General features: G+C 40.1%; 1 protein-coding gene across 3 annotated transcripts in view; it reads right to left on the reverse strand.

Moving 5' to 3' along the window:
- The window catches only part of LOC124260204 (trichohyalin-like), a 151926-nt gene that overhangs the window by 38640 nt on the left and 87685 nt on the right, over positions 1 to 25601 (reverse strand). For 2 of the 3 annotated variants that reach the window (XM_046694467.1, XM_046694465.1), the window contains 9 exons: positions 16593 to 16803; positions 15211 to 15276; positions 12128 to 12240; positions 11207 to 11378; positions 10676 to 10840; positions 9982 to 10107; positions 7984 to 8162; positions 6959 to 7064; positions 5267 to 5284 (listed from right to left, as the gene is read on the reverse strand). In XM_046694467.1, the coding sequence (XP_046550423.1) occupies positions 5267 to 5284; positions 6959 to 7064; positions 7984 to 8162; positions 9982 to 10107; positions 10676 to 10840; positions 11207 to 11378; positions 12128 to 12240; positions 15211 to 15276; positions 16593 to 16803 (1156 nt within the window). The remainder of the gene's footprint in view (positions 1 to 5266; positions 5285 to 6958; positions 7065 to 7983; positions 8163 to 9981; positions 10108 to 10675; positions 10841 to 11206; positions 11379 to 12127; positions 12241 to 15210; positions 15277 to 16592; positions 16804 to 25601) is intronic. The other variant, XM_046694466.1, reaches the window with a different exon arrangement.

The raw sequence follows: 25601 nt of genomic DNA on the forward strand, positions 1-25601 counted from the left end.
GTGAAACATTAAATATGTAGGGTACTAACAAACCAATGGTCAAAATAAGGTCCAATTATGTTTTCAAACCCATGACCAGTGGATCCAAGTGATAACAAACTGGACCACTAGGAGTAGTATACACAATGGGGCTACGGGACCAGGCCTCTCCCTGGACGACGACCCGGGGCAAACTGCTGAGAGATGCGTTTCATTCACTTTCAGACAGCTATAACCTCGCTAGTCAGCCGACCGTGCATCAGCATAGCCGAGCCGAGAGACACACTTATACTAGTCCACGGCGCTTGCTCAAAGCAACTCCTGAGACGGTAGCGAGGTGATGACTGCCGAGACCTGCGTTTCATTCAGCTAAAAACACCTTTCGCCTCGATAATATATAACAAGTACGACAATACCTTGGATTGTTAGCCTTTTGCCACACCGACCCCATGCTCACTAAAAAGTGATTATTTCCTAAACTATTTGACCAATTTTGAAATTTTGCATGCATCTCGGCAGATGGTTAAGCTATAGCAAAACGGCATTGGAAACACTCTCGATGACTTCATTAGATTAATTAAGACTTAATTACGACAAAAAGTTGGACATTTTGCCTTTTTCCGACTGACCCCATGCTCACTTAAAAGTCACTATTTCAGAAACTATTTGATCGATTTTCATCAAATTTTGCATGCACCTCAGTAGTAGTATACACAATGGGGCTACGGGATTAGGGACTTCCCAAGTGCTCAATTTAAAAATTGAGCCCTTGGGGGGTACCTGGTCTCTTAGCCCCATTGTGTATACTACTCTAGGCCATTAACGATTAATGTAACATTTGTACACATATATTGATTTTATCAGATGATGGCTGCTGTTTAACAAACCAATCTGATGAATTTGGTATTGCTATTTGATAAATATGCAAATGAAGTCACTGAGCACAGAATAGTTCCATACACTGATACAGTAGCTGCTTGTTAAATAAACTATTGACCATTGTTCTCAACACATTCAGGGGATTCCTGAAGTGTGGATGTTCCTGTAGGAAACATGGTGGCCTATCATTTTGCACCACATGAAAAATGAGGCAGTTCATTCAAACATTGGACATAAGATCTTTCTAAAGTTCATTGTGTGAACTTTTGTTTGTTTTCATTCCCAGATGTGCGATTATGATACTGAAACATGCTTATACAGTAGAACACGGATATAACAAACTCCAAGGGACCAAGAAATTTAGTTCGCTATATCCGTTGTTCGTTATTCACATTTGACCGCCATCTTTGATTGTAGAGATGTAGACATTCTCAGACATTACCTATATCATGTTGATAAATATGAAGTTTATTTTTATAATAAATTGAAATAATACAACTACAACTTAAATACATTTATTTTTTAATGAAAATGCAAGCTTACATTTATAATGTCCAGATAAACCACGAAAGAAGCAAAAACTGTAGCGATTTTTTTCCCATTTGTGACATGTCATAACATGCCCGTGCCTTTTTCTTTTATATTTTTTAATTTTTATGTAATCAGGCTTTCCGTTCGTTAACAAGACACAACAACGGGAAATACCTCCGTTGCTTCGTATGTATAACATGCGAGGCGTATCGTGTGGTGTCTGGTATCGTTCGACAGCTCTGGAACTTCAACAATATCACTGTACCCTTGCCGAGAGTATTTTCACAGTTGTAAAAAGCAATTTTATTGGATAAAGATTGGTTTCTAATGACGCTTTTTCGCCACAGTCTGCTATAAGGATCGTGATTGGTCAAAATCAGACACGTGACCTAAGGCAGCCAAACATACTACGGCAATGGATACCGTCCTCGTCAAACACAATATGTTTGTTTTGTTAATTAATTAATGACCATCAAACAATGTTGATTCACCGCCAACAAGATTGATGTATACTGTACCGCTAAGTGGCTGAGCTGACACTGAGTGAGTTCGCTAATCACCTCGTTAATTGGGTCTTGGGGGTAGTAAATCAGTTCGCTATAGCCGTTAATTCGCTACTCACGAGTTCGTTATTCACGTATAATTTCAATGATATTATAAAGGACTGTTGACGGGACTTTTAAATTTGTTCGCTATATCCGTTTGTACGCTATATCCGTGTTCGCTATAACCATGTTCTACTGTACAATAATGTCTCTACTTACACAATCTGAATTAAATCAGATATTTTACTGTGATATGATATCTCTGTGCATTAAGATCCCAGGACATCTCCATAGACATTCAAGTCAACAACCTTTGCCTTCCGAATCTAAACGAAACATGCAATGGTTCAAAGCCAATCAGATGTCAGTTGTCTGGACAATCTGGCTATATTTCTCTGCACCAAAATTTAGAAATTTCCATTTTGACACGAAAGATCAGATGTCTTCAATGGTAGTGTCCCATTTGCATGTATACAGGCAGTGTGTGAAATAAGCCAAAAACCCAGCCAGACATCTGGGCTGGTAACTTCAAAAACTTACCTGCCCAGAAGAGATTTAACCAGTCCTTCTTAAATACTATTACTAAATAGACAGTGCCAGTGGACACGTTATCTGAATATAATTTTTCACCCGTCCATCGGGCTGGCTAGCTGTAAAATTAGACAGTCCAGCAGAAATCTAGCCCGTCTTGGGCGGTTGGACGGGCCTTATTTCATGCACTGATACAGGGTGTATAGAGTATCAGAGCAATATAATTACCAGCCCTTCATTATGTATATTTAGGGAAAGGTACTTTCAGCTCACTTGTTCTCAACAAAAATAAGACATACTGGTCTAGATAATTTGCTCATTTGCACAGAGCGGTAATAAGCCTTGATGCCAAGTAAAATATAATTCGTTTGAACCCAGCACCTGTTGAGGTGGTCCACAAATTTGGGAATCAAACCCAGGGCTTCAGAGCGATGAGCGAATGCTATAACCAATAGGCCAGCCCACCACCCCTGTCACAGATAGTTATCATAATGGAGTAAAGGATGTGATTTAAATGTCTATTATCAGGACATATACGTGACAAGGTAACAAAACAAGCAAACATAAGAACACCCCAAAGCATGTAGACAAGCACATACAAGAGACAGCAATACAGACTTGCAGTTACATTTGATTTCATTGGATACCGATGATTTGCTCACTAACACAAAATCTAATAATTTCAACAAAAGCAAATTTTGCACAGTCACATGAAATAAACACACCAACTCTGATGATATGTCACATAATTTTTGGACACCTGAATAAAAAAGTTGTTTAAAGAACGATCATTATTTTGTTGTCATTTTTCGCAATTTATTACAAGGGGGACGACTTGCTGGTAGGACAGCCAGATAATCAACAAGAGAATGTAGTGAAATTTCAGTTTCACATGTGCAACTCGCACACACCCCTGGAACCAACCTGTGTTGGAAAGTCTAAACCCTACTGATTAACATTTTGATTTCCAAACTGCTTATCTAAAATTGAAACCATAAAATGATTACAATTCATTGATTATACAAAATGAGGTGTTCTCTATAATCCCAAACAACCAATGAACGACCACACAGAGGGGAGTGGTTAATCCTGCTAAACCTAATTGACCCGGCACTAATCTTGTTGACACATTTACTGGATGCTTGGATCATTATGGTATTAGAAGTGTTGACTCTGGGCTAAATCTTTGAGCCTAATATAGGTGATGAAATAGTTACTTTATAAAATAAATCAAAGCAATTATTCAACAGTGTAGATATAGTTGTGATCATACTGAAAGGGTGTCTAAGAGATGAGTCATTATTACCTTAGGCTAGGATATATTTACAAACATCTTTTAACCTATGTAGTCGTAACTTATAGCTTTTCCAACAGTATGTCTGCGAGATGAGTTTTAATTACTTTCGACTGGAGTCTTTCTCTAAACTATAACTGATCATGATGAAACTTAACTTCTATATTTAAATTTTCCTAAGGCCAGACCAGTTGTATTTCTTGTTTTACAGATTTCTTTCCTCAGAAAACCGAAAGATAGGAGGGAAATAAAATAAAAATAAAATCACCAGTCTAAGTAATATTCCTCCTAAATACTAAAAGTATTTCACTTTTGGCAATTAAGGAAGTGTATATAGGGGGAAAAAACAACCTTAAAACAGACTTTCTTTTAAGTTTACATTTTTGGCCAATAAAAACATTAAGATTTATTATTTTAGTGGGGGAAAATAATTTAATTTTTTTTCTTAATTCTTGAAAAATTACGACCGGCAGATCTGTAAAACAAAAAATAACATTGGTCTGGCCTAATTATAATATATGAATCCTAATATATTGCTTGTAGTGGTAATAATAATGAATTTTTGCATGAATTGTTACTCCATGTTACAGCCCCTTATTTCTGTTATTTTTTGTTTCTTGTTAAATGTTGCAGTCAGCTATACTAAAGACAGCACAGGGCCCTTTAACGCCAAAAACTGTCATGAAAGTATACTCTGTCGTTGAGGGAGTCTTAGCACTAAGGCCCCTCAGTGACAGAATATACCTTGATGCCTGTTGTGTTTGTGTTAAAAGCCAGTGCTAAGATGCCATCAGTGATAGCATATACCTTGTTTTTATGTAAGCATATTTTTCTGGCTACCTGATTGGCCTCGTGATCTCGTGAGAAAAAGCATATTGATTCCAACCCAGGTCCGAACAAAAGTCATATTGACTTGAGTTACTAAAAATAGATTTTTTCGTCAAGCTATGACATCATTCTATAGTTTACATGTCACAGTATTGTTGACATAATGTTTTTGGTTTGTGGTGAAAATAAAATTACTTTTCTTGACTAAATGGACATGTTTTGGTTCTTAGAAGCTTTTTTTCGGTAATTACATAATAAAACAATTATGGACTGGTGAATGCGGTCAATACCTGTTTTTATATTGCCATATTTTATATATACCATAAAAACAGGTATTGACCTCATTACCAGTCTATAATTGAATAATGTGATTCTTTTGCATCACAAGCCCTGTAAAAGACAACTTATTGAGCAAATATACATTTTTTATTATGGGAAATCGACCCGAAATGAATCCTCAGAGTTAGTAAAACATTATTCTCCAGACAGAAACAGGTAAAAAAGCATCATGTTAGGAACAACAAAATATTTAAGCAGTGACATTGTATTGCATCATAGCAGGCAACCTGAGAAAGGTTAGGTATATATATATGTATATGTCAGTTGAGGAGATTATATAGAAACACTTAGAGGTTCACCAAACAAAATATTTTCATTCAAAAAAGAAACTTGGACTTACTTTCCAAATATTTCCGGACTAGAAAACAAAGCTCAGAATCACACATCTACATTGACCTAAGCAATCTTGGCACAGTGGTAAAAATATTAAATGCAGCGACAAGTTTATATCATTGTACACATCTAAGCTCAAACATGCCGCGATACAGAAAAGCTGTAATAATCTACATAAACAATGACCTAAGCACACACTATATATGAGAAAAATGGCTACAAAGAGATAAAACGAAGAAACAGTTCTTATAGAGCGGTCAGAAAAAAATATAAGGAGAAAATGACAAACTTACTGTATTTTCTTTGAAGAGTTAGATATAGTTAGGTTGTTTAGAATACAGATATCTGGATAGTGATATATACTATTCTGGTTCCATTCCACAAAACCATCTTATGACAATCATAAGACTACTGGCACAACAGGATAAGTTGAGCACCGACCTGACAATTTACCTGTATTAGCATGTATGAGTGCCACACTGGCGCTTGCCATTGTTAGCGAAGGGGCCCCAGGTTGTCCGCGATCAAGTGTTGTGCGACTTGCTACACCGATGTGAGAGTCTTATGAGCAAGGCATGTGCAGCTACGAGCAGAATCAATTTCATCGTCATGCAATGCATGTGCACTAGCCTACATCTGCTCTACCTTTCACAAACCAAATGGGTTTGGTCATTGCCGTGCACCGCTTACTTCTGGTAAATGCGTTCTCTGCGCTGGTCCAACTTATGCTTGTTTGCCAGTAGGCATAGCATTGGGTGAGTGAGTTTTGTTTTACGCCACTTTCAGCAATATTCCTGTGATATCCCACTGTGGGGAACACCAGAAATGGGCTTCACATACTGTACCCATATGACCCGTGAAGGTCCAGGTTAGAATGAACCTTCAGTAACCCATGCTTGTCATAAGAGGCGACTAACGAGATCGGGTGGTCAGGCTCGCTGGCTTGGTTGACACATGTCATCGGTTCCCAATTACGCAGATCGATGCTCAGGCTGTTGATCATTGTATTGTCTGGTCCAGACTTGATTTTTTACAGACCGCCGCCATATAGCTGGAATATTGCTGAGTGTGGCGTAAAACTAAACTTACTCATTGTGCCCATATGGGGAATCGAACCAAGGTCCTGTTTCACAAAGCAATCTTAGCGCTACGACCGTTGTAACTCTGCTGCTGTAACTGTAATGATAGCTATGATCTCTTTGTGAAACATGGCCCTGGACCTTTAACCACTGGGCTACCCCACCACCCCACACTATGCTTCAATTTGACAGTTAGGACAATCTTTATGCTGAGTTCAGTCTATGGAACAACATCCAGAACAACGTTCCACAAACTGATTTTAGAGCTATGACAACCATAATGGTCAAGTATGGGTGTTTCAAGTACTGGAATCTTGGGGGCAGTGGGGGAGCGTAGTGGTTAAAGCATATGCTGAAGCTGAAGGATTTCATGGGTACAATATGTGAAGCCCATTTCTGGTGTCTTCCTGTGATATTGCTGGAACATTGCTAAAAGTAGAGTAAAACCAGACTCACACACTCACTCACTCACTCAAGTATCTTGGGATAAAGATTGCTTTCTGGAATGGTCACAGATACATCCTCAGTCTAAATGAAGCAGGAGAGTCTGGTACAGACAGGTATTGTTACACTAATGTCTAGACAGCAGGACTTTGGATTAGGAAGAGCAGACAACTCACCGTTTCTTTCCTGAGAGTCTGGAGGACTCGCTTGTGGTCCTCTGCAATGGCGTCCCGAGCATCCTTCTCCTTGGCCAGCTCCTGCTGCAGCTCAATCAGCTGATCTCTGTGGGGGACAGAAGTCACATCAGCAGGCAACTCAACAAAGTTGACATAACTCATCATTCTGACCCAACTTGTCATTATAAGCATCTCTTCACCTCACTCTGAGGTCACTATTGTCCGTGCTGAGCTCATCCTAAATTGTAACTAGCATCTCTTTACCTCACTCTGAGGTTACTTTCATCCTTCTCATCCTGCACCTGCCCCAGCTTGTCACTACCATCAATTACCTGACTCTCAGATCACTGTCATCCTTCTTGTTGAGCTCATACTGCACCTGCCCCAGCTTGTCACTACCATCAATTACCTGACTCTCAGATCGCTGTCATCCTTCTTGTTGAGCTCATCCTGCACCTGCCCCAGCTTGTCACTACCATCAATTACCTGACTCTCAGATCACTGTCATCCTTCTTGTTGAGCTCATCCTGCACCTGCCCCAGCTTGTCACTACCATCAATTACCTGACTCTCAGATCACTGTCATCCTTCTTGTTGAGCTCATCCTGCACCTGCCCCAGCTTGTCACTACCATCTCTTACCTGACTCTCAGATCACTGTCATCCTTCTTGTTGAGCTCATCCTGCACCTGCCCCAGCTTGTCACTACCATCAATTACCTGACTCTCAGATCGCTGTCATCCTTCTTGTTGAGCTCATCCTGCACCTGCCCCAGCTTGTCACTACCATCTCTTACCTGACTCTCAGATCGCTGTCATCCTTCTTGTTGAGCTCATCCTGCACCTGCCCCAGCTTGTCACTACCATCTCTTACCTGACTCTCAGATCGCTGTCATCCTTCTTGTTGAGCTCATCCTGCACCTGCCCCAGCTTGTCACTACCATCAATTACCTGACTCTCAGATCACTGTCATCCTTCTTGTTGAGCTCATCCTGCACCTGCCCCAGCTTGTCACTACCATCAATTACCTGACTCTCAGATCGCTGTCATCCTTCTTGTTGAGCTCATCCTGCACCTGCCCCAGCTTGTGGTTAAGCTCCAGCACCTCCTGCTGCAGCACCTTCTTCTCTTGTTCCGCCATCCGCTTGTTCTCCCGACTCTCGCGCTTGTAGCGAGTCTTCATCTCCTCCAGGTCACGGCTCTTCTCCTGCAGTCACAGAAGTACATAATTGACCATGTTATCGCTTCTCCAAACATTTCAGGCATTCCATTTTCTAGGATCTATCAAGTTTTAAGTCATGGGAACACTCAGTATTAACCTTTGGTTTGCCTGGGATGAATACTGAACACCTGGGTTTGCTTCCCAAATATGTGTCATGGATACAATGAGTGAAGCCCATTTCTTTTGTGCCCTGCCTTGATATTGCTGTAATATTGCTAAAAGTGGCGTAAAACTAAAGTCATTCATGGTATGAATATGTGGATCCCCTGCTGGTGACATGTTGAGGGTTAACATGATTCTGTCAAAATTACCAATCTCTGCTGGTGACATGTTGAGGGATAACATGATTCTGTCAAAATTACCAATCTCTGCTGGTGACATGTTGAGGGTTAACATGATTCTGTTAAAATTGCCAATCTCTGCTGGGGACATGTTGAGGGTTAACATGATTCTGTCAAAATTACCAATCTCTGCTGGTGACATGTTGAGGGTTAACATGATTCTGTTAAAATTACCAATCTCTGCTGGTGACATGTTGAGGGTTAACATTATTCTGTTAAAATTACCAATCTCTGCTGGTGACATATTGAGGGTTAACATGATTCTGTTAAAATTACCAATCTCTACTGGTGACATATTGAGGGTTAACATGATTCTGTCAAAATTACCAATCTCTGCTGGTGACATGTTGAGGGATAACATGATTCTGTCAAAATTACCAATCTCTGCTGGTGACATGTTGAGGGTTAACATTATTCTGTTAAAATTATCAATCTCTTATCACTTCATACACTGAGGACCATTAAGCTGGTTCTAAATTTCAATGTTTGATTGAAGAAAATTGTTAACAAACACCCTGAACATTACCAGAATCAAAATGTCAGTTGTATGCTATGCAAACTAGTCTTCTGATAAACATAGCATTTCAAACAACCATGCATACTTGCCTCCATCAGAAATTTCATGAAAATATCTTGCAACTACAGTCAAATCCCGATGAGTTGAATCTCTGGGGACCAAGTAATACATTCGACTTATCAATGTATTCGAGACATAGGTATGTCTATGAGGGTAGAAAAAAAGATGATCCAGTCCTAATTCCTCCGCCTAAGCATTTGTTTATCTAATGATTTCCCTATCACTAATAGGGGCACCTTATCAGTTCCAGTCTGATTAGCACAGACAGTGATTTCTGTAAAATCACTAATCTGCCTTTTGAACTCACCCGTCAAAGGCGGAAAGGTGTGAGCCGCGCTGGTTTGTTAATTGGATCAGTTTGCTACACCAATCAACTTCTCATTGACTGACTTCGGCTTATGTATACAAAATTGCTGTTGTTTGAATCTCATGGGACCAAATTTTCTTCTCGTGTCATCGTGTGTATTTATGAGACGAATTCGTGTAACCGGTATTCAAATGATGACAACTATAACAGGGAATGGTTGGGACCGACAGGTACTTCGAGTTATGCATAATATTCGAGACACCGGCATTCGACTCATCGGGATTTGACTGTATGTGTATGCATAAAGGATGTGATATTTTGTGAATGGTAAATTAGGTAAGACAAGGATTAAGACACTTTGGGACTTAGCTGCCTCAACTGCTTTTCTTCCTTTGTTAAACAAACATGGGTGGTGGAGTAGTCCAGTGCTTTAAGCCTGGATCACCATGGTGAAGGTCTGGGTTTCATTCCCGAAAATGTGTGAAGGCCAACCATGATGTGTCATGCTGTGATATTGCCAGGATATTGCTAAAAGGACACGTAACAATGCTCGGTTTCTGTTTTTCATGGATGAAGTACCTGTATAATTTCATCCTTGGACCTCTCCATTGTCCTGTAGGAGTTCTCCAGTGACATCAGTTTGTGATGGACATCGTCCTGACTCCCCTGGGTCTCCTCCATCCTCCCCATCAGTGACTCCACCTCCTGCAGCACCAACACCACATGCATGTGTTGCCACCATCAGGCATTGTGCCAACAATATCACACATGATAGCTTAATGTGGCTACTCATATCACAGTATCAACTCTTTTACAAATTGACAGCACAGGTTATGCATAGAGGAAAAGTTCATTTACTTCAAAGCATATCTCAGCTCACATATGCAAATATCCTTAAAATATAATACTTGAGTATATATATCTTGGCAAGATATTTAAAGAGCAGCCCTAAACATAAGGAAACAGGGGCTTATCAGGATTGTTCTTTAGTTTGTTGTTGAACACCACTCAGCAGTATCCCAATTATATTTAGGTTTATTTTCACAAAAAACATTTTGATGGCAGTCCTGTTGAATAAGTCTGAAGACAGTCTGGACTGAAAGTAGCATAAAGAATCAGACAATGCAGTGATCAACATCATTGAGCATCAACCTAGCGAAAACAGCTGTGTGTTGTGGTCATGGGATCGTGACAGATGAGTGTTTGCATGTTCTTATATCATAACAACCTTGAACAGGAAGTAAGACCTAACTTTAAAGGGGAGATAACTCACATCTTGCAGTGCTTCCTTCTGCATCCTACTCTGCTTCTGCTCGTTGAACAGTTCCTCCTTGGTCTGTTCCAGCTGCCGGACCAGCTCATCCCTCTCCAGGTGAAGGCCGTCCGAACCCCGAACCTTCACCAGTAGGTCTGAGTTGGCTTCCTGCACTGCTCGGAGCTACAGCCATACGTGAATGTCAGATTTTTTGTTTAGCAGTAATTGGCTTTTAGAATTGGGCAATATTCTTACAATGTCTGTAGTTGAAAAATACAGTTACTCTGAGTTACCATAACTATGGCCAAAATAAAATTTTATATGAAAGTCTTAATAAAAAATTTGATCCTCTCTGCCCTCATGATTACAACAGTTTCCTCCTTAAATGACTGACTAAATGGATATTTCATATTGAACTGACCCAAGACTTATCTGTTTATTATTGTAAGAATAGCTCGTGTCTGCTTCAACACTTTGCTATATGTCATGACCTTGCAACAAAGTGAACTGTCACAACCTCAATAAATAGAATGTCTGATGTCTAGCTACCTCTTCCTTGATCGCTGCTACAGACTGGATGTCCCGCACTTCACCCTGCTTCACCTTGATCTGACTCTCAAAGTTCCTGACCTCATTCTTCTTCCTCTCCACGTCCTCCATGACCCGTTCCAGGTCCTTCATGGCCGTCGTGCGCTTGAACTCTGTCAGCATCAGCTGGGTCCTGTCAACAGAGTGAGTGAGTTGGGTTTTACATTGCTTTTAGCAATATTTCAGCAATATCATGATGGGGGATTCGAACCCCGGTCATCGGTGTGACGAACAGATGCTCACTAGGCCACCCCACCGATAGAAGAATGCTTGTGATGATTGTAACGTGTTAGGGTTGTGATGGATGTAGAAGGGTTGGGATGAGAGATAGGTGGATATGAAGATAGAAGAATGGTTGTGATGATTGTAACGTGTTAGGGTTGTGATGGTTGTAGAAGGGTTGGGGTGACAGATAGGTGGATATGAAGATAGAAGAATGCTTGTGATGATTGTAATGTGTTAGGGTTGTGATGGATGTAGAAGGGTTGGCATGACAGATAGGCGGATATGAAGATAGAAGAATGGTTGTGATGATTGTAACATGTTAGGGTTGTGATGGTTGTAGAAGGGTTGGGATGACAGATAGGTGGATATGAAGATAGAAGAATGCTTGTGATGATTGTAACGTGTTAGGGTTGTGATGGTTGTAGAAGGGTACGGGTGAAAGATAGGTGGATATGAAGATAGAAGAATGCTTGTGATGACTGTAACGTGTTAGGGTTGTGATGGATGTAGAAGGGTTGGGATGACAGATAGGTGGATATGAAGATAGAAGAATGGCTTGTGATGATTGTAACGTGTTAGGGTTGTGATGGTTGTAGAAGGGTTGGGATGACAGATAGGTCTTGTTACATTCCCCCACTCCATCTCACAGCCACCTACCTGGCATCCTCGGACTTCTCTCTGGTGCCTTTCAGTGACGTCTCTGCCTCCCTCAGTTCCAGCCGAGATGCATGGAGTGCCTGGCGGAGTGTCTTAATCTCATGTGTCAGTGCCTGAAGAAACACAACACTGTCAGGACAATACTATACCAACAGCATTCACTTTTGGCTATTTCCATACTATGAGACCATAGGGTTTAAGAAACACAAAATATCACAATAACAGCTCAACATATTAGATCAGAATGATGTTGGTGGTAGAAGCTAAGAAGATTCCTTCAAACTGACTTTGCCTCATTTCTCTGTGTGTGTGTGTGTGTGCTTGCGTGTGTGCGTGCGTGTGTGAGGTGGTGGTGTGCATGTGCATGTGTTTTTGAGATTGAGGGGCGGGGTGAAAAACTGATACAGTTCTCTTCTTCAAATAAGTAATTACTATATTTGACCATTTTGGGGAACTTTTCATTTCTTAAGGCTGAGGGAATGAAAATTGTTTGATAAAATGAAGAGCGAGGGCAATACAGATAATGAAACTGATGAAGACAAACCAGTTGATTTGATTTGAGTGACTTGAAAGGCTGGGACTGCCATTTCACTCGAGTTAAACTCCAGATATAATAACACTCAGACCTTTAACACCACAGATGGGTCATTGGTATTACTTGCTGTTCCACTGAGAGATGTACTAAAACCAACTACAAACTATCGAACTTAACCAAGGAAGCCAAACCATTGCAGAAAGCAGTGGAATTCATAAAATTTCATTAACTTAGACACATTCGAAGAAACTCAAAAGAAATATTACAAATTCTAGGGGACATATGTAAATATATCAGGGTTTTCCAAAGCTAATGTTGAAACACTAATCATCTTTTTACAAATGATGATTTCCTATTAAACCCCTTCCATGTCCAGTTAGATTTATGCAGGGTTTTGTTTGAATTTCTATTTGTGCTAGCGTCATGAGAAATACAATAAGCCCTGTAGTAAACTGTCATCCATTTTTGAAGAAAAGCAATTAATACTATATATAATTCAGCAGTTCTAGCTACTTATATTCATCTTGTGAAATCGGTCATCATTAGAAAAGCAAAATCAATGTTCAGTAGGGAAATATATTTATTATAAAGATTTCATAGATTTGATGTTAGGATTCTAAACACTGACTGACTAAATTTGCATGGCATTATAGACCTCTAGTTGGTTCATCCCTCAGCTGCAGCTAGTCTATCAGTCTCACTAACTAGTCTCTAACTACAAACTCAGTGGGACACACTTACAACTGCATGTGACTGTTTCTGTAATGAACACCACAATATCAAATCTCAACAATGACTGAAAAAATGCTGTATCCCCAAGTGTAATTTTGCCCTGAACTATTAAAATAAAAGCACAAGGATGCTTGGACAATATTGTGACTGATGTGGCACTGGCATATTGCAATTGATTCGATTATGTTTGGGTAAAAGCCTGCGGCATAAGAATGAGTGAGTGAGTGAGTTTAGTTTTATGCCGCACTCAGTAATATTCCAGCTATATGGCGGCCGTCTGTAAATAATCGAGTCTGGACTAGACAATCCAGTGATCAACAGCATGAGCATCGATCTAGGCAATTGGGAACCATGACATGTGTCAACCAAGTCAGCGAGCCTGACCACCCGATCCTGTTAGTCGCCTCTTACGACAAGCATAGTTGCCTTTTGTGGCAAGCATGGGTTGCTGAAGACCTATTCTACCCTGAAACTTCATGGGTCGTGGCATAAGAGAGGGTTAACATCATTGTGCAATCTATCTTCCCAAGATTAAAAATTTGGATCAGTTTAGAGAAACAGTTTCCCTGTGACTTGCTTGACAGTAATGAAAAACTGATGTTACTATGGATACGTCACATCATGGGAGAGGTAATCTGAACAGTGTCATGATTTCAGTCCAATATGTCATAACCATAAATGAGTACTTTATCACAGGATAAAGTACAGTCAACGATTCGATTGTTTAGCGAAGCTGGTTAGAATGTGAAACTGTTTTACACTGCGCTCAGCAATATTCCAGCTACATGGCAGCAGCCTGTAAATAATTGAGTCTGGAGTCTGGACCAGACAGTCCAGTGATCTACACAATTGGGATACAATGACATGTGTCAACCAAGTCAGTCAGCCTGACCACCCAAGCCGTTAGTCGCCTCTTACAACAAACATGGGTTGATAAAAGACCAGTTTGAACCCAGACCTTCACAGGTATTGTGAGACAGAAGTGAGTTGAATCATTTAAATTTTTTAAAGAAACCCGTAATCAGCATCTTGGGACCTTGGCTTCTTATTAAAACAAGGGGCGGTGGGGTAGCCTAGTGGTTAAAGCGTTGGCTCATTAGCCATAGACCCCGGTTCGAATCCCCACATGGGTGAAGCTCATTTCTGGTGTCCCCCGCCGTGATGTTGCTGGAATATTGCTTAAAAGCGTCGTAAAACCAAACTCAGTCAGTCAGTATTAAAACCATATTCATCATACCACTAAACAATATGAAGCTTAATGATGTCTTGCTATGCAAGTTCTGCCTTTTAAATGAGGAACTGGTCATGCCTCCTACAAGATGAAGTTTGTACAACTGTTGTAGCCACCACAGGGGATCGTAGAACAAAACATAACATCAAAGTATATACTGCCACTGATGGGACCGCCTCCGTGGTGTAGTGGTTAGAGCATCCGCCCGGAGAGCAGAAGGTCGTGGGTTCGATCCCCGACCGCGTCATACCAAAAGACGTTAAAATATGGTACTTGTTGGTCCCTGCCTGGCGCTCGGCATTAATGGGTACAACAAGGACTGGTCGGCTCGGAGTCAGTATAATGTGTCTGAGTGGGGTATTCATGCTTACTGCGGCATGGTATCTCAGTGGGCTAGCACTATAAAACCAGCTTCAGTCTGGGCTAGCACAAGCAGCCGCACATACACATACACACGCATGCACGTCGTCATATGAGCGAAATATTCTCAAGCACGACGTTAAACCCAAATTCACCTCACCTCACCTCACTGCCACTGATGGGGTCTTAGCATTACATAAAAATACAAGTTACTTCTAAGCTTACCTCTCTCTCCTCCTCTTCAGCCTGCGTCTGCCTCTTCCCTGCTGCATCCCTGCCCGTGGTGTACACCTACATCAATACAGTCAGTGAGGTACAGTGAGTCAGTGAGTTTAGTTTTACGCCGCACTCAGTAATATTCCAGCTATATGGCGGTGGCCTGTAAATAATCGAGTCTGGACCAGACAATCCAGCATAGTCGCCTTTTGTGGCAAGCATGGGTTGCTGAAGACCTATTCTACCCCGGATCTTCATGGGTCCAGTGAAGTAGAGGGTCATGTGTGTAACGTCATTATTTACTTGTGGGAATTCAAGGCTCGAAGAGGTTTCTAGTAACCTATTCTGGTTGTTAGAGGAGACCTAAAGGATTGGTGGTTAGGCTTGTTGGCTTGATGTACTATGTCATCATGCCTAGACAGCGGGGAATGTTCCTCAGTGCATGGATTATTTGGTACAGACTCAGCTATTCACAGGTTGCTGTCATGTGGCAATGTTCCAGCTATATGGCGACGGTCTGTTGATAATCGGATCTGGACCAGACAATCCAGTATTCAACAGCATTGATCTACGCAGTTGGGATACGATGACGTGTCAACCAAGTCAGTGAGCCTGATCACCCAATCCCATTAGTTGCCTTTTACAAATAAGGGTTGCTTATGACCAATTTCAACCTTGATCTTCACAGGTATCTCAGAAAGGAACGAAGTCAGAGCAGACACATGTTATGGAGTTTTAATATATAACAGTCAGATATATTCAAGTTGTATAACAATGGCTGGGAATAATCACATCTGGAGCAGACAATCCAGTGATTGATAATATGAGCAACCATCCACAGAATCCTAAGTTTCTGAGCCTATATTGCTGACCATCCAGGAATACCCAGTGTCAGATGGGTGGTAATAACAAAACATGTTGCTTGGAGTGGTAGGTTAAAAAAAGCAACAGTCATTCAAATCTTGAGGAATACTATTTTCAAGACAACACACCATATTCAGAAAAATGGCATCATTCAGTGTATAACAAAACACTGACATGTGTTAAAATACTATTTTCATAACAACAGAACATATCTAAAAGAAATGGAATTATTCAGTGCGACACAAAACACTGATGCATTATTAAAATACTATTTTCACAACAACAAATCATATCCAGAAAAAATGGCACCATTCAGTGCATCCCAAAACACAAGTTCATATTCAAAGTATCACCAAAAACATTTTGTTAAACAATAATATGTATTATAAATACTCCTGTTCAAGTATTATACAAATCAGTATTATATTTTGTTGAATTTCAAGTTAATGCAGGGGAATGAAAGGAAGCCATATACAACAATAGACGTCTGCCGTTAACATGATCAGACTTGAACTGTCAGTACTCACCTTCCTCATAGTCTCCGGGGAGCTCACTCCGATGGGACTAGCTCGGACTGGGGAGGTGCCAGAACTTCGGAGATGGTTGGACGGGGAGGCTGAGTGCGATCTCCTCTCACGTTCCATCTCTTGCCGTATTCTCGCCGTCTCTCGCTCGATCTCACGACAAGTCTCATCAACACTGTCCTCCTCGTACACACTCACAATTCTCTTCTCAGGCCTGAGCAAGACAAATATCAAATTTAATTCATCATTTAATGTTTAGCTTGATGACAGGTGCACTTATCACCACCTACGTCAACTCCTGAAGTGAGTTCACAGACGGGGCTATTGTTTGTTCATTGCTGGTCTATTGCCGACACCAACAAGGCATAATCACGTCTTCTCCTAAACACACGGATTAAGTGCTTGTTGATACAAAGCTGATAACTTCCAATATGATATTGGCCGGTGTTAATAGAAGACCAGTTCTTGTGAATAGTGTAGGGAACACAGTTTATAGAAGGTATAAACATTGACTCAGGACAATCTCAGGAATACAGGCATCAAAGACAGAGAGTGTATCACTGGTTTCTATCAAGAGGCAAGAATCCTTATAAACTCCACAGATGTTAAATTTGTTATGTTTAAGACGTGCATTTAACCAATAATAATAATATTTGTTTATTGCTTATCACAACACTGTTGTAGAAGACTGTAGATTAAGTCTGGACCAGAGGATCAAATATTGAAACAAAGTTGAAAGCAATAGCTTAATTAATTTAGCTAATAAAAATAAATGAATTAAAAATATCAATGAAACCAAATAATGACCTTTTATTCAATGTAACATGTTTCTCAGGAACATTTTTCTCAAAAGATAGAGTGAGTGAGTATGGTTTTATGCAACTTTTAGCAATATTCCATCAATTTCATGGTGGGATGGGCTTCACACATTGTATCCATGTGGGGAATCGAACCCAGGTTGTCTTTGTAATGACTGAACACTTTAACCACTAGGCTACCCCACCACCCCTTAAAAGACGGAGGAGGGAGGTAGGAGAGTTATGCTGTTTTACTGAAAAAAACCCCCAACCAGATGAGGGACGAGCAACAGAGATACCAGCAAACAATTGTCAGAAAGTCTTTAACAACTTATGGTTTTCAGTAATGAACAACAAGGTCTGCTTGGTATGGTATGGGAAATTTGAAAAATATTTGTCTTATTGGCACTTAACATAATGCAATATTTACAATATTATGAACGCTTGGTAATACTTAACATTAAAGATGATATGTATTTTTAAGGAAACATTATTAACTGAAGCTTTGACAGAGGAAAAGTAAATATTTCAAAAGAACAGATCTCCAAAAAGTCAGAGTAATGACCATATAACATTTTCAATATGGCTCCTATGGCAGTAAAATTAAAGAGCTGCCAAAGTTGCAAAAAACTTAAGCATGAATACGGATGCATACACACATGCACACACACAGGCACAGAGCCAGCCAGCCACAGGCAGATGGACAGACACACATGCACACACACAGACACAGACACACACACACACACGTATACAAATACAAACACACAAACAAGCAAATGATGAATGGATACCTGATGGATAAATGAGATGTGACACAATAAGCTCACTTGAACTAACAGTTCATATGAGATAATACCTCAAGTCACTATTACTTTAATCCAAACTGTATTTTCACTATTCAAATACCTGAATGCATATTGTTCATCCACGTCAGCAATACCGCTCTAGATGCAACAGTAGCCAGTCATGTGACATATCACATATTGTATCCTAATCAGGGTAAATACAATATAAGGTGATAACCAACACTGGTCACCATGTTACATTTACCCTGTACGCTATGTCATCAGCCTGCATTGTGCATCCCCTCTAATTATGTTCCCCGACAAAAATGTCAAAATCTCTCACCTCCCCAAATCAACCTTCTGCAAACATCCATAACAACAAGCTCAAGAATATTTTCTCTGACATGAAATGTACAGGATATCTACGCCAGTTTTCCAGCTGAGCAGTCACTGATAAAGAGGTAAAAAGTCAATCAAAGTCTCGTCAATCTCATCATTGGCAGCACATACACATGTCAAGGGGGTTGTATACATGGTGGTCATTCACCAGCACAGGCCACGCCCTTGTAAGGCCATGTTATTCACTGTGTCGATAACCATGAGATTATAACCCCTGACCTATTCACTGTTATCTATTGATATATACACTATCTAATTACCATAGTGTTGGTACCAGCATTGGTTTATGTCTATGGTGCTCAGAACAAGGCCATTGTCATGGTAATGCATTATCGCTGGGTAACAAAAGAGTGAAATCTATATCTCTATTAAGAAAATTGATATTGATAGCATTTGATTTACGTTATCTCTACAAGATAAGCTTGTTTGAGCAGTGCCTTGGTTCCCCAAACAATCAGCTTTCATGCACTAGTGAGTCCTGTTCTTAAGATGGTCCAGGTATAAGCTTATTATGTGAAATACTCATTGGACTGATCGGTGGATAGATCTGATCTATGTAGGATATGATCTGATCTATGTAGGATATGATCTGATCTATGTAGGATATGATCTGATCTATGTAGGATATGATCTGATGTACGACACAAAGGCAGGGCACAGATATATCGTACAACACAGATTTATGGCAGGATGTGAATTTACAGTAGGCCACAGATCCAAAGTAGGCCACAGATCCATGGTAGGTCACAGATCCATGGCAGGTCACAGATCCATGGCAGGTCACAGATCCATGGTAGGTCACAGATCCATGGTAGAACACAGATCCATGGTAGGTCACAGATTCATGGTAGGACACAGATCCATGGTAGGACACAGATCCATGGTAGGACACAGATCCATGGGAGGACACAGATCCATGGGAGGACACAGATCCATGGTAGGACACAGATCCATGGTAGGTCACAGATTCATGGTAGGTCACAGATCCATGGTAGGTCACAGATTCATGGTAGGACACAGATCCATGGTAGGTCACAGATCCATGGTAGGACACAGATCCATGGGAGGACACAGATCCATGGTAGGACACAGATCCATGGCAGGTCACAGATCCATGGCAGGTCACAGATCCATGGGAGGACACAGATCCATGGCAGGTCACAGATCCATGGCAGGACACAGATCCATGGTAGGACACTGATCCATGCCAAGGCTAAGATCTCTTATCAAGACACAGATCTATGACAGCATAGATCCATGGTAGGACTAGGATCAATTCCAGGCTTATGAATACCTCCGATCTACAGTAGATTGTTCAACTGAATGTTCACAAATTGAAAGAGTAATCATAAACTAAGTGAACATGTTTTGCGTACAAAAGAAAGATTTGCATGAAGAAATGTTTTTCCTAAAATTATACCATGAATCCTTTGACACCAGAATAACAGACTTACCGATCTTACAGGTACTTGTTGGAGACATAGTTGTTCCAACCTTGGTATAAATGACACTTTTTGTATCTCACAAAAACCTACTGAATAATCCTTCACTGCTTCCACATGCTTCTGTTGTCTTCAGTTGTTGTCCTCCATCGTAATCACAGACATCAATCCCTTTATGGGAGTTCCAATCATGATTCAAGAAAGAAACATTATGTGTATACGAGTAAGTGATTAGTTTGCGCTTTAATGCTGCACAGAAATATTTCAGCTAAATGGCGGTTGAGTGAGTGAGTGATTTATTTGTTTTTTAACGCCACGCTCAGCAGTATTCCAGCTATATTGGCGGCAGTCAAGTGAGTGAGTGAGTGAGCGAGTGAAACTTAATTTGAATCCCCCACTTAACAGTATTCCATGGCATGTCAACTTAATGTGGGAGGATAGCAAGAAGTGCTACAGGTCTTACACATTTACCACTGTTCATGCTGACAAACTGAGTAATAGTATTGTGCTCAAACCAGGATTGGAACCTACAATCATAGCTTCCTGGCTTATCCAAGGGAGGCAACTATGACACCTTAAGTGAGCGATTGTTTTACAAGTGTCACATTTAGCAATATCATGGCAGGTGACAGCAAAAGTCGTCTTCACACATTGTTGTGGGAAGGTGAACCAGTTAAATTGTCATTAAAACATCTTGCTTGATTTATTTCAGGGTATACAGACAGCTAACAAACAAAAACCATTTTCCGCATTTTTTATCACTACCACTATGAGAAACTGAAGCATACAAAATAAAACAATTCCTCACACAATAAAATGAATCTGATTCAATCTTTTTTCTCATTGACTGATCTTTTTAATATAGAAAACCAATTACCAGAGATATTTAGAGAAAGTTTCCATAAGGATGCCTGGAACAGAATTAGAGATTTCATTCTGAACCTGTTAATAGAGATAACCTCAAGTTGTCAGTGAGGTCTTAGTTGCTATGACAACAGTTTGTTGTTTAAGCTATATTTCAGCTGTATGACAGTGGTCTGTCAATAATCGTGTCTTGGTTTGGTTTGTTGTTTCATGCTGCACTCTTTTATGGCAGCAATCTGTAAATAATTGAGTCTAGACCAGACAATCCAGTGATCAACAGTATAATGAGCATCAACCTGTGCAATAAGGATACGAAAACATGTGTCAACCAAGTCAGCGAGTCTGACCACCCGATCCCATTGGTTGCCTCTTACGACAAGCATGTGTTGCTGAAGACCAATTCTAACCCACATCTCCACGGGTGATTATTACATGATGCATTTAGTGGAAATATTAAACACACAGCACAATACCTAGAAAAATATCACTCTTGTCCCTAATAATCGTGTTTATTGATAAAATCTGTCACAGATTCTGATATTTGGCCTCAGGTGTGTATTTATTTTAACCATTCATTTTACCTGTTTTCTTATTACATTCAGAAATTTATCATAAATGGACCTTATAACTTGGGCAACATATTTGACAGACAGACTGATATATTTCAGTATAAGGCCACTGGCCAAAAATACATTTATACACACGAAATAGATATACAGTCAGGCCTCGTTAATACGAACACTTTGGTTTCTGTAAAAAAACGTTTGGATAGTGAAACGTTCGTACTGCTGAAACCACAGTATATGCACCGAGTTACTTCCCCTTGATATCAAAGAAATCAAAACAAAACATCAAAGACAATCACTGGATTTATTACACATTGTTTCACTCACACATTTTACTTACGAAAGTAGTCTTTAATGGTGGGCTGGCAGCTTCCCCCCTGATAATTTTGTTTCTTAATTTGATGAAGAGATTTGAAGCGGTAAAGCCAACCGCGAGAATAACCAAAATCACTGATTCCTAATTTTGAGCCCAATTCCATGCCTTTCTCAGTTAACATTTGGTCATTCACTGAAGCATTTTTTGTGTTCATTTCTGTCATCCAAACATAAAGTGCTTCCTCTAATTTGGCATGTTTAGCATTTCGTTCTCTTGTGAGAGATAGAGAATCTTCCGAAATATTTAGCCACTTATCCTTACTTTTCCAAATGTCCGAAACAGTAGTTTTGCCGACAGAATGACCGAATTCTTCGCCAAAATGTTTACTTAAGAAATCGAAACTGGCTTTAGGATTTCTTTCTTTGTATAGGCAAATTTCCCTCTTTTGAGACGCAGTAATTTCGAAGCGCTTACGTTTAGCAGGTTGGCTAGCCATAGTGAAAATGCATTGATTTGTGAAATGTTTACCCGTACATATTTATAGCAGAAGATTTTAACAACACACATTGACACTTCTCACTCAATATATTTGGAGTAAAAGTTGTTAAAGTGTTAACTGGACTGGTTAGGCTTTGTGATAAAGGGATCAAGGGATCAAAGGGATGAGTCGCTAAGTCGCTAAACAAACCATGTGTCACTTTGGGCGGGCCAGTCGGCAGCGCTGTCAACTTCAATCGTTCGGATTAGCAGCTGTTTACAACTTAATTAGTCCAATCCGTTCTGACTGACCAGCGTTAGAGGCGGAAGCTGAATCATCGGACTAACGAGGTGTCAATTGTATACAATATATAGGGAGATGGTTTGGTGCCCAGTGAGTATCGTTAGGAAGTCGAGGGGGATTCGGATTAACGAGGACCGGATTACCGCGGCCTGACTGTACAGTCTTGAGTTAAAGTATCGTTTAATCATTGTTTAAAGAATGATATGAAGATGTCAGTATTTCCTATTTCCTGCTGAATCCAGACTATTCTGAAGCCAAGTTTGTATAGAATTGATTTTTTACATATTTGAATAATTTCAGTCTCGTGTTTTTGAGCTGAGAGCATTATTGTGAACATGTTGGGACTATACAGGATAACAGTAACGAGTAACATATTCATTATTTTCACTAAATTTTAGGGGTGGGTATTGCAGAGAATGTTCATATTGCGATATATTGCGATGCGAAAGCATATATTGCGATATGTTTTGCAATATATTGCAAGAAGCCTTTTAAACAAAAAACTACTTATAATCAAGTTAATGCTTGATTTATAAAGCATGAACACAAGAAAATCACTAAGCTTGATTAAGCTTCAATAAAAACTTTTAATCATGACAAAATAAAAATGTAAATAGTATTTGGCACAAATGAAACAAGGAAATATCCAAAGAGTGTTACGAAGTTTTCCGAATGCAAGTCAAAGTACCGGTTTTCGATCAGCGTATCGCAATGCGTATCGTTTTCATGTCTGAACCGGTAAATACCGGTAAACCGGTTATATTGCGCAGCCCTACTAAATTTGGGGCAAGGGCATCAAGGGTGGTACAGCAGGTGTTTTGTGTTGAAGAAAGAAGTTCACTGAATTTGCCTTGTGGGTCATGGGTGTAAAATGTTCCTGTTCTTGTCATTAACAAACAGGTCTGAAATGTAATGTTCTTGTTGGCAGTGTGGTATCTCAAGACAGCAGAAATGCATCAAATGATTTCATGTGTTGTAGCAGTGTTTTAAATGTTTTAAATATTTTCATGTTTTAAAGAGCACTGTAAATATCAATATTCTATATTTGTAAACAATTTTATTGACATAATTAACATTTTGTAACAACAAAAATTACTTCGTCCATGTGACATGTAACACAATAAAATACTTTACTATTTAGAAATATAGACAAGATCATATTAATCATAAGTAGCAGAAAAGCATCATCATAATAATTCTGTCGTTGTTAGTCTTCACCTCAGTTGACATTATGTGAATGAAATACACTTGAATCAACATAGGCAATTAATAACAAATTATTTAACAAAGAAACAAGTTTCCTGCCCCTCTCTGAAAATATCAACAAAAGTCTCATAAAGGCAGAATTTATGGATGTCAATTCAGAAACATTGCAATCTCAAAATATAGAAGTTGGCATCCATAAATTCTTGCCTTTATGTGTATCACTTCTGATTGCAGTTCAAAGACTCAAAAAGTCTCATAATGAATTAATTCTGCAATGTCACATATGAAAATTATTACATGAATGTTTAAAAACATATCATAAAGATAATAAAATAGTAACAGTTTTTGTAAGATGGCAAGTTATGAAAAATGAAAAATATACACCATTGGTCCCATAGGTTTCATTTCATAAACATCATCCATCAAAAAACATTTTATGAAATAAAAGGACTCCACGTTCTATGAAATAAAACTTTTTGTCAGCTTGCTTCAAACATGCTTGCTAACTTCATTATGTATGAATTAACTGGTCTCTTTGGAGTGGACATACATGATTGGTGGGTACTTGGGTGGATGTCTCGAGACTCAAACCTGTACCTAATGTCCGACACTGTTGGTACATGACTCTTTTTCACATGTCCATTATTAAAAGTCTTTCCAATCCTTTCTCCAAACATCACCTCATTCACCTCCTTCTCCTGAAACCTGGCCTGCCAGGTCAGTCTGTTAGAGTCTACCAGTGGTGGTCCATCTACCCTTGACCTCTGTAGCCCATCAGTGTCTGCTAGTGGTGTTCCTGCCACTGTCAACTTGTGTATCCTATTTGATTCTGTGATTTGTGTTAAGGCAACCTTGGACCTTGGTGCTTGGACTGACAGTGGTGTTCCAGCACCCAGGGATGAGAGAAGTCTGTCAGAGTCTGCCAGTGGTGTACCTGCCATCTCGAATCTCTGAATTCTATTAGAGTCTGTCATTTGTGTTAAGAAGTCCCTGGACCTGTGAAGTCCATCAGAGTTTACCGGTAGTGGTCCATCTACCCTTGACCCCTGTAGTCCAGAGTCTGCCAGTGGTGTTCCCGCCACCCTGGAGCTCTTCATTCTATTAGAGTCTGGCATTTGTGTTAAGGAGTCCCTGGACCTGTGAAATCCATCAAAGTTTACCAGTAGTGGTCCATCTACCCTTGACCCCTGTAGTCCAGTGTCTGCCAGTGGTGTTCCAGCCACCCTGGACCTCTGAATTTTATTAGAGTCTGTCATTTGTGTCAAGGCCAGCTTGGACTTGTGAAGTCCTTCAGAGTCTGACAGTGGTGTTCTAAACCCATGGGATGTGTGCAGTCTATCTGAGTCTGAAAGTGGTAATCCAGCCACCCTAGACTTGTGTTGTCCAGAAAAGTCTGCCAGTTGTGTTCTATTCACCCTTGACTTCTGTAGTCTATTAAAATATGCCTGTGGTGTTTCAGCCACCCTTGGCTTGTGTCTATCAGAGTCTGTCAGTGGTGTTTCAGCCACCCTTGGCTTGTGTCTATCAGAGTCTGTCAGTGGTGTTCCAGCCACCCTTGACTTGTGTCTATCAGAGTCTGTCAGTGGTGTTTCAGCCACCCTTGACTTGTGTCTATCAGAGTCTGTCAGTGGTGTTTCAGCCACCCTTGACTTGTGTCTATTAGAGTCTGTCAGTGGTGTTTCAGCCACCCTTGGCTTGTGTCTATCAGAGTCTGTCAATGGTGTTCCAGCCACCCTTGGCTTGTGTCTATCAGAGTCTGTCAGTGGTGTTCCAGACACCCTTGGCTTGTGTCTATCAGAGTCTGTCAGTGGTGTTCCAGCCACCCTTGGCTTGTGTCTATCAGAGTCTGTCAG

Source organism: Haliotis rubra, unplaced genomic scaffold (assembly GCF_003918875.1).
Source record: "Haliotis rubra isolate DU_JTF1 unplaced genomic scaffold, ASM391887v1 Scf754, whole genome shotgun sequence".
Classification (NCBI taxonomy): domain Eukaryota; kingdom Metazoa; phylum Mollusca; class Gastropoda; order Lepetellida; family Haliotidae; genus Haliotis; species Haliotis rubra.